Source organism: Lupinus angustifolius, chromosome LG07 (genome assembly GCF_001865875.1).
Source record: "Lupinus angustifolius cultivar Tanjil chromosome LG07, LupAngTanjil_v1.0, whole genome shotgun sequence".
Classification (NCBI taxonomy): domain Eukaryota; kingdom Viridiplantae; phylum Streptophyta; class Magnoliopsida; order Fabales; family Fabaceae; genus Lupinus; species Lupinus angustifolius.
The window spans coordinates 567,257-578,117 of record NC_032015.1 but is presented as its reverse complement, the minus strand read 5'-3'; the positions used below and the strand labels follow the sequence as shown (position 1 = coordinate 578,117).

General features: G+C 30.3%; 1 protein-coding gene across 1 annotated transcript; it reads left to right on the top strand.

The window, feature by feature from the left end:
• On the top strand, positions 6,787-9,505 carry LOC109353207 (protein NUCLEAR FUSION DEFECTIVE 4-like). Its single transcript, XM_019595427.1, has 3 exons — positions 6,787-7,152; positions 7,256-8,076; positions 8,603-9,505. Exons 1-3 carry the CDS (start codon positions 6,823-6,825, stop codon positions 9,078-9,080), a joined length of 1,629 nt encoding a protein of 542 aa, XP_019450972.1. The 5' UTR covers positions 6,787-6,822; the 3' UTR covers positions 9,081-9,505.

The following is a 10,861-nucleotide window of genomic DNA, read 5'->3' as shown; positions in this document are numbered from 1 at the left end:
TAGAATAATATATTTTTTTTAGGCATTCCTATTTTTTGAGTAAAGAACGAATCTATTTTAAGTCACGTAAATGTATTTACAAATAAGTATCCCTATTAAGAATAGAATTTTGGGTTTTTAGTTTTTTCTAAATATTTGGTGAAACCTTATACCATTATACTAACGTCTTATTGCAATAATATGATACGGAATACAAACTTTACAACTCTAAAAGGTGAAGACATTTTCTTTGTTATTATTTCATTATCAATAAATAAATTATTGAAGACATGCGTCCTCTCCTTTCACCAATTACCTCATTTCAACTTATCCAAATTCTTTATTGCAACTGGACCCAGGTGGTTGTGGTGTAAATTTCATCCCCCAAATATACAATAATTATTTCTTATATTTTAAAATATAATAAGTTCAATGTGAAAATAACAAAAATATAGAATCTGTCGTCACGTAACAATTAAATTAAGTGATAAAATCCCGTACGTCTCAGTAATGAATTATAATAGGCCCGGTATCTTATCATCAACTCAATAGCTTATCGGATCGTGGGTGTGGGTTTCCGTACGCAGTACAGCATTTATTGTTTTTTTACTAAAAGACATTTCGTGCTCGGTGATCTCTTTTTTCGGGCAAATTGTCCATCAGTCAACGGTCAACCGATGGAAAACTAAATGTTTAGTACAAAAACCTAGGTGAGTTGGGAAGACATATGTTGTCTCATAATTTTGTGTCAATTTATGTACTAGAGCGTATAATTAACTAAAAATATATTTAGTAGTTATAATTTAAATATTTTCTCAATCAGTCAGAATTAGTGGAAGATCAAATGATACATAAAATGGGATAACAAATGTGGTCTTGTGAGTAGTAGATGACTAATCCACTCATCCAATTTGACCTGAATATAAATCTAAAATTGAATTTGGTTTCAAAAATTAGGCTCAATCTATATTTGAGCTGGGTAATAGATAAATATGACTTATACGACATGACTCGATGTTGAGTTTTATTATGTTTGTATGTGTATATTCAACTGTATATAAAATAATAACATATTTTTTGAGTAGAGTATCAAAACATAAAACTGGGAGGATATGTACACTTAAATTGTTTGAAATATTATATTTTTATATATAATTTTAAAATTGTTATTTTGTAGGCATGAGGAGGAGGATGCAAATTGTCAATGCTAGTATAAAGTATCATCTACTTTTTTTTTTAATTTTTTTCATTGTATATATATATATATGTACACGCGATTAATATATATGTATTCTATATGTCAAATTATATATTCATAACAGAGTATATTATCAATATAGTGATTTATACATAATTACTATATCATTCACCATTCATTTGTATTATTTTTTTGAAAAGTCAACAATGATTAAAAATGACTGATGAATAATTGACTGACATTTTATAAAACTTTTATAGTGTCAATGTATATTTTTTTCTCTATTTATAATAATAAGTAATATTAAAAAGATTTTACCCTACATGTATTACATTTAAGAATCTATTCACATAAAATTGGTAAATTTATAAATAATAAGAATCTATTCACATAAAAATGGAAAATATATAAACAATAAGAATCTATCACTCTTATTAAGTGGTTACTTCTTAAGATATTGATGGAGCAATAGTAGAAAATGATTCGAGTAATGATTTTAAAATGAATTGGAGAGAATATCATAAGGAGAGAAAAATGTAACACATTAAAATTAAAAAAACTAATGCACTCCAAGACTTTGGAGAGAGACTGCATTTTAATATAAGGATTCATCATCATCTTCCCATAAATCCTCTATCAAATCTTTTTAATATTCTTTGTATTATTAAGATAATCGAATATTTATCTTTTTTCATTTAAAATTGATTTAAGATAATCGAATATTATTAATAAGAACCATATGTATCTCCGTTTTATTTATTTTTAATCTATATATATAAACTTAAAAGTGTCATTAGGTTTTATTCGTAGTCTTTTTTCTTTATCCTGAGAAATATATTAAATTGTAGGTAAATTAAAAACGTAACTTATTAAGTAATCGATTAAGAACGGTATCTTAGAATATCTGTGATAACAAAGCTATAGCAATCAATAAGGCAGGAACGTATAAAACAAGTTGAGAGTAGTGGGTGATCTTCAAGCTCTCAAAATCAGATGAAAGTTGACACAGGCGTAGGAAAGGGGAAATCATAAGATATTCTAAATGTGTACGTACCAACAATTCATTTAGCACCAATTTTATTTCGATTAGTAGTTTGTTTTTGTCTCGGGTGCACTTTTTTCCTTTAATAGAACACTGATAATGTGCGAGGACTGAAGATCGTCTTTGTTTTATTTCTTCATTTTCATTTTCATTTTCCTAATTTGACGATGGTCAATTTTTCATCAGATTTTTTAATTATAGTTTTGGGTTTTGAAATAAGGCACTAAACATCTATATTTCTACAACCCCATTAAGTAAAGCCACACATATTAGTGTTGAACTAGAATGTGATTGGGTAGCCTCAGAGGGTTTTTAGAGATGATCATGGGTAGTCAGGTCCATAGATACCCGCAAAAAATACCTATAACGGGTAGAATCTGGTCTGTGTTTTTAGACACGCAGGTAATTAAGACTGGAAAGTTTAAGACCTGTTGTTGGATGAGTCAACTATGAGCAATGAGTTTCTTCCTATATATATATAGTTAATCTATAATGTTATATTATTAATTCATAAATGTGATAGTTATTGTTAATTGACATGTATAATACAATATTTTGTTGATTTAGCAATACTTACTCAATCAATTTTACATCATAATGTTTAAATAATCAATTTAAAATGTGTTTAAAACTTTAAATATGTTTTATAATTTTTTCTCTTGTTGATTACCTAAATAACATAAAAGATTGTAGGAAACAAATACATAATTACATAAATTACTCACTGTTTAATATTTTTTGAATTTGTGTGTATCTGCAGATTCGCTAGGTACCCAAGGACCCGTGGGTATGAGAAGTAGCAGGTATCAGCACACGACTGAGGTGGGTGACTAAGTCTGAGTCCAAAATTGAAGCAACAATACGGGTGCGAGTAATGTACAACCCGAACCTATGCAGAACATTGTCATCCTTAGGAGTTCCATTTTTACTGGGGTATGAAAAAATTGAAGAATCACAAGTGATACACCACGTCTTGAACCAAAATATAATCTTAAGGCGTTAGTTATATGAGTATTTTCTATTTACAAACTCTTTCACTTCTTACATTATATACATTGTAAGATTTCACACTTGCATAAAATCAACAATTAGATCTTTTTTTATTTTCTATTTTTGGCTCAAAATTTTACTAAAACAAATATGTATGTGACACCTGTATTTACATAAGTCTATTTTGTCACCGCATAAGATTTGATAATATAAAAATAAAAATAATAATTAATAACCATAAAAATGAACCATTTGAACCATTTTAAAATTTAATTAGTTATTTAAGTTGTCTAAATGAACGATTTAAACTAAATTAATCAGTTTGCGAATTTTAACCGAACCGAACTCGAGCTAAAAAATAACTCGTATTGAGCTCGAATTGAGTTTCAAGCTGAACCAAATCTTATCGAGCTAAATGAGCTAAACTCTGGTTCGTCTCGGTTTGACTCATTCACAACCCTACATTTAACACTTAAAGTTCAAATGCATAATGAACATATATTACATTTAACATTTTAAAAAGTTTTCTTAAAGTTTTATAATGACTCCAATAAAAGGTACAGCACCCATAAAATTCACATATTCCATATAGAAAAATGAATGATAATGTAATACAGTAAAAAGTAATAACGTTTTAAGAAAAATAAATAAAGTGAACAATAAATAATATATAATAAAAGATAAACAAATAATTGATAATATTTTAATGAAAAGAATTGTATGTAAATTCATAATATTATTAGGGGCCTAATACTAAGTAGGGGTGTAAAAATTCGGTTCGGTTCGGTTTTTGGTGCATTTTAGTGACCGAACCGATCACAAACATATGGTATGGTTCGGTTCCGCTCAATTAACCCCAACTTTAACTATAAGAACTGAACCGAACCGCTCTTGAATGGTTCGGTTCCACGATTTTTACATTTACTTTTTATAAAAAAAAATATTTCATCAATTGAAAATTCAAAATGTATTACAAGAGATATTGTTTATCATAAAAGGATAAACATTACTACTATTATTATAAAAAATTATGAATCATATATAACAATACACTTCATTCATGATTAGTAACATATATATTAATTAGAAAAATATATAATAGTTACATTTATAACCTTACATTTCATAATTAGTAACACATGTATAATAATATAAGATATATGTTGGTTTCAAACTCAATATCACAAAAGATGGAAAATATGTTCCAAATTACAAGACATTATGAAACAATTTAGTAACTAATAACATACATAATACTAACTTAATAACAATTTAATAACATATGTAACACTACAATTCACACAAAAATTGATAATTTAAGCTAGAAAATTGGTTGAAGAATTTAAACAATAATAAAATATTATTTCTTAATCCCTAGTATATATTTCTTTAATACGCGGTTCGGTTCGGTTCTAACGGTTCCTGAATTTCTAAAACCATAAACCGAACCAAACATAAACGGCTCCTTAAAAAAATAACCGAACCGAACCGCGAAATCGAACGGAACCATATTTTGCGGTTTGGTTTGGTTTGGTTCCATCGGTTTTGCGGTTTAAACCGGAACCGCTTACACCCCTAATACTAAGGTCAAAACAGACTTTTTTCATAAATAAGTGATACTCAAGCTTTTGAAAATCTATTTAGTTTAACATGTCATATTTTATGTCATCCAACAGACTTATTAAGTCAAACAGACTGACCTATTTAGTTATATTATGTAATAATGTTTATATTATACAACTTTAATATAAATTATATTATTATATATGTAATTTTAATATAAAAATGTATATAAAAATATAATTTAATTGTTATGACTGTAAAGGTGTATTTAAAAGTAGGTCGATTAGGTTATTTAAATATAGATATGATGACCTATTTCAAGATAAAATAATATAATATGTCTTTAAACAAACAAATATGCTAGATCATACTTTTAAACATGTAATACATAGGCTTTGGATTATTTTAAATAGGTTAACATATCATGTTGAGACTCCTATATACTATATATGCTTAGTCTATTTAAGGCAAAGTCAGAACTGTTTCTGCTGTAAATTATAATAAAAAGAAATAATTATGTACGTTTTTGAAAATATTATTATGTACATTTAATACTTAAAGTTCAAATGAATAATTAATATATATTACATTAAACATATTAAAAAGTTTTTTTAAAATTTTGTAACAACTCGACTCCAATAAAAGATGTTTTAATCATAAAATTAACATTCCATATAAAAAAAAAAAGAAATTGACAACATAATACAGTAAAAAGTAATAATGTTTTTAATGGAAATAAATAAACTAATCAATTTATAAATAAATGTAATACAATAAAAATGTAAATGAATAATTGAAAATATTTTTAAGGGAAAAATTGCACTCGGTGTACTAAAATGAAAATAAATAATTGATAATATTTTTAAGTGGAAGAATTACATCCAATCATCTAAATTAAGAATGTTTTTAAAATAATTTATTACATACATTTGACACTTAAATTTTAAATGGGTGATTAATATCACGTTTTAAGATGTTTTTGGAAAACTATAATAGAACTTTTGGCACAAATTATATCTCAAGATGAATAAGTAACACCAAAATGCCAAATGCAATATTTACCTAAATGAAGTCCTTCTCATCTTTAACACTTTGGCTAGTTACTTGACTTGTGGGTAAGCCTTCTTTTAATGTTTCTCTTCTGGTCAAGTGCCCCTGTACCATCAATATTAAGCCAACAGCAAAACTGAATTAATTTTTTTTGATGCTTGCATTCCTTCACATTTTTTGTTGTAACTAATTCATTTGGGGTGTATCATAGTACCTTCAACAAATGTTATTATTAGATATCAAACGTTTGAAAATTTATTCATCCTATAAATTTAGTGAGATTTTACATCATTAGATTAACATTGTTGGTAAAAACCAATTAATTTAATGACACTTATCAATTATAATATTACCATTAAAGATAAGATGATTTGTATAATTTATACACAATAAATATATCTTATATTATTTATAATTAAAAGTAGATAATATAATAATACTTGAAAATAATATTTAGTACATTATACTTTTCTCCATATAAAAAGTGTCGGGTGGACAAAAATACATTGAAAAACTCAACCAATTAAAAATTACATGATATTTTTTCTCCATATAAAAAGTGTAAAAGTGTATGGTGAACAAAATAGCACACGTCTTTCAGTCTGGCGCTACAGTTGACAACACTTCTACTTGCCAATTTGCAATTTCTTTAATCTGGCACGCTTTTATTTATTTTTAAATTAATATATTAAAAAAGTAAGGATTTAAAATATAGTAAAAACATGTTGAAAAACTACAGTTGTTAAATTTTATTATGGAATATACCCTTAATCTACATTGGCTATAAATGTATTATCCTACAAAATTGTGTCACTAGTATGTACTATAAGATATGATTGATAAGAAAAATGATAAATTATAAATAATAGGTACATCATGTTCAATCTTTGTTTTTCCATTCACCTACTCATCTCCAACTAGATGCAAACGAAATAGTGCTAAAATGTTTGGCTATATATATTGCACCATTTCCAACCAAACACAATCAATCTTTTTCCATATGGCTGTATCCTCCCCCTCCGTCTCCACCGCAAGCAAATGGCTAGGCTTGGTTGCCGCCGTTTGGATTCAATCCATCTCCGGCAACAACTACACTTTCTCCAACTACTCCGATGCTCTCAAATCCCTCATGTTCCTCACCCAGCTTCAGCTCAATAACCTCTCCGTCGCCAAAGATGTTGGCAAAGCTTTCGGCCTTCTCGCCGGATTCGCTTCAGACCGGTTCCCTACATGGCTCATGCTTCTAATAGGCTCCGTTGAAGGACTCATCGGCTACGGTGTTCAATGGCTTGTTGTTAGCCAAAGAATTCAACCCCTTCCTTACTGGCAGGTAATTAGTACTCTCACCAAATCAATTCTAAGAAAGATTTTTAATTCAAAGCAAAGCATTGTTTGTTATTAGGTCATGATATTAATTTCTTTGATACATGCAGATGTGTATATTTCTGTGCATGGGAGGGAACAGCACAACGTGGATGAACACTGCTGTTTTAGTAACATGCATACGCAACTTCAGAAGCAATAGAGGACCCGTTTCTGGAATTCTCAAAGGTTTTGTTGGATTAAGCACTGCTATTTTCACCAACATATGTTCTGCACTCTTCGCTGACGACCCTTCTTCTTTCCTTCTCATGCTTTCTCTTGTTCCATTCGCCGTTTGTCTCTCCGGTATCTTCTTCCTCCGTGAGATCCCCGCCGTTAAGTCAACCACCGCCGCTCAGGACAACGAAGAAACTAGATACTTCGCCGTGCTTAACGCCTTCGCTATCGTTATCGCTGTTTATTTATTAGCTTTCGGGTTCTTACCCAATCCAACTGCTTTGTTCTCAACAGCATTCGCTGTCGTTTTGCTTCTCATGTTGGCGTCGCCGTTGGGGATCCCGGTTCACTCTTTCTTCAAGAACCGGTTCGAACAGGGTTCGAACCGAGATGTGGAGCAGGTTAACGAACCGTTACTTCAAAAGAAAGAAAATGAAACTCCGGCAGAGGAAGGGGAAGCGGTGGTAGGAGTAAAGAGAAGGACGGAGATAGGTGAGGATCACACGATAGTGGAGGCTTTGAGTAGCGTGGAATTTTGGATAATGTTTGTGTCATTTCTGTGTGGGGTTGGAACTGGTTTAGCGGTTCAGAATAATTTGGGTCAAATCGGGTTGGCTCTCGGGTACACAGATGTTTCACTCTTTGTCTCATTGATCAGTATATTCGGGTTCTTTGGACGGATCATATCTGGTTCTGTTTCGGAGCACTTCATCAAGTAAGTTATTCCCATCACGTTTATTTCCCATTACGTACTAACTTTGGGTTAGTATTATCTACATTAATAATTAAGGTAATTATAATTATAGTTATTTATATGCTTCGTATTAAATTAAAGTAATTAATTACTGATTGATGACTTTATTTCCAAAATGATTTGTATTTTGTGAGTTTCAATAAATGTTTCGGTTTAACTGTTTAAGTTCTTCTAAGTTTATATGCTTATGTTATAGCTTGAAAATTCTAAGTTATATTCTTATTCTAGATGTATTAGATGTCCTCAACTCTGTTAGGATTGAATTTCAAGTTCACATGGAAACATATTAAATTGTTAGATTCTCCTTTGTCTGGTGTGATGGTGAGACAACGTGGAAGGACAAAGAATAATCAATATTGAATGAACTGTTTATGTTGCTAGATTCTCCTATATTTTCTGTTTATGTTTCTCAACCACTGTTTGTGCATCAAAATTGTATAAATTTTGTATCATATCTCTTATTCTACTATTTTATTTTTGTTAACAGGAAAGCTGCAACACCTAGACCTCTTTGGAATGCAGCATCTCAGATTCTAATGGCTCTGGGTTACATTCTCTTGGCCATGGCTATGCCTGGATCCCTTTACATTGGGTCTGTAATAGTTGGCCTATGCTATGGAGTTCGTCTTGCCATCACTGTTCCAACAGCATCTGAGTTATTTGGACTCAAATATTATGGTCTCATTTACAACATTCTCATCCTCAACCTTCCCCTTGGCTCATTCCTCTTTTCAGGGTTGCTTGCTGGCATACTCTATGACAGAGAGGCTACGGCCGTACCCGGCGGTGGCAATACCTGTGTTGGTGGTCACTGTTATAGACTAGTCTTTGTAGTCATGACTGGAGCATGTGTTGTTGGGTTCGTCTTAGATATTCTGTTGTATTTCAGGACCAAGAAAGTTTACAACAAAATTTACATGAGCAGAAAACCCAACAAGTCTTCAATAATATCTATTCAGCAATGAAGTTAGAAGAAGACATGCATGCAAAGATAGTAAGACAATCCTGGGATTGATGAGGTTATTGCTCAGTGACATCCTATGGGACTGTTAATTCCTTTGTTTTTAAATGAAGGTTGCTATTTTTTCTGTAACTCAATTCTTATGCTTAAGCTATTTCTAGAGATTTATTTTCAGTCAATTTTTGGAGAAGAGAATTTTCAATATTGTGTGGTTTAATTTATTGGTATGTGAGAATGTAGTGCAGTTAATTCTGCCAACTGGCGTGTTGTTAAGTTAATTTTTTCATATTTTTTACGAAGTGTAATTCAAGAAGTTACGGTCAGTGGTGTAGTGTTTAGGTCCAAAGTGACGATTACATGGTTGAAACTTTTGACTTGAGCACCTATGGTATGTAATGCTTAAAGAAGAATATTGTGTTTTTTGCTTTACCCCATTCAGTTTTTGTCTAAATTGGTGGCTATGTTTGAAGCATCATAATCATATGGCATTTACTTCACGTAGCGAACACTGTTCAATTCAAAGTTGTGGGGAGTGTGCGATGAATCCATTTCCATTAGCCGACGCTACTTGGAAAAAGTGGCAGGTCTGACTCCTATGTCTGTCTTATAATCATTGATTTATTGATCGTTAATGTGACGGTAATCATATATTTGCACTATACGACAAATCACAAAGTTGTAAAATTATTCATTTCTAAAGAGTTAAATGACTTAAAATCTATTTTCTTCCAGAGTAAAACTATTTTCAAGACAAGTTGTGTTCATACAGATGGCAAAATGGGCTGCCCGGCCCACTTAATCCGCGCCCGTAAATGTCCATAAAAATTTAAGCGAGCGTGGGCATACCTGTATTAGCTTAACAGACAAAATTCAGTGCCCTGCCCGTTTTAAAACGTGACTAATGGACTTGCGGGTGGCCCACGGGCATTGTTAAATAATTAAAAAATAAATAAAAAATTCATTTAATAAATGAAATGAAATTAAATAAAGTAGTTGGAGATAAAAAGTTAACAATTTTTTTTGATATTTTATATGAAGTTAAACAAATTACATTATATTACAATTTTTCTATGGATTAAAAATCACATTACATCATAACTTATTTAAAATTTTCTTATTTTTTCCTTAAATTATATTTATGGGCCGCCCGCATGCCCAACGAAAATGCCCACAAACTTGACTGGCAAAATGGGCCGGACGAAACGGGCAAATAGACAAAAAATGTATGCCCTAGCCGCAAAGAAATGCAGGCAAGCCCGCGGGCAATGCCCATTTTGCCATGTATATTCATATTAATGCTTAGTGTCTTCCCAAAATATGAGGTGAATATCTCTTTTGTTACAATGAAAAATAAATAAAGACAAAAATTAATATGATTTTCTGAATTATTTTGTTAATAAATGTTAAATGTTCTCGTACTTTTCTCGACTCTATGTCATATTCTTATTTTATTTACATATAAATTATATGATAATATTAAGTAGTAATTATTACGACTAACAGAAGCACATTTGTTCTCTCACAGCTTTATACCACTCCATGTGATAATATGTGTGATTAGCCAGAAAAAATTCAATAATTATAATTTTAACTTAATATTTGTTCAAACAATCAAAATTAATGGTACATAGAGTAGTACAAAAGTGGACAACAAAATGTTGAAAATATTTATGTATAAATAATAATAATTAACGATCAACAAATTACAAAATAACAGTAGATATTCGTCATTTATACATAAAATAGTTGTTTGGTAATTAAAATTTGAGTCGGCATTAATTATGG

Excerpts from the sequence above, each read along its gene's own strand:
- LOC109353207 (XM_019595427.1), top strand. The coding sequence starts at position 6,823 with ATGGCTGTATCCTCCCCCTCCGTCTCCACCGCAAGCAAATGGCTAGGC. Across the intron at positions 7,153-7,255 it reads AACCCCTTCCTTACTGGCAG|ATGTGTATATTTCTGTGCAT; the intron begins GTAATTAGTACT and ends TGATACATGCAG. Across the intron at positions 8,077-8,602 it reads GTTTCGGAGCACTTCATCAA|GAAAGCTGCAACACCTAGAC; the intron begins GTAAGTTATTCC and ends TTTTGTTAACAG.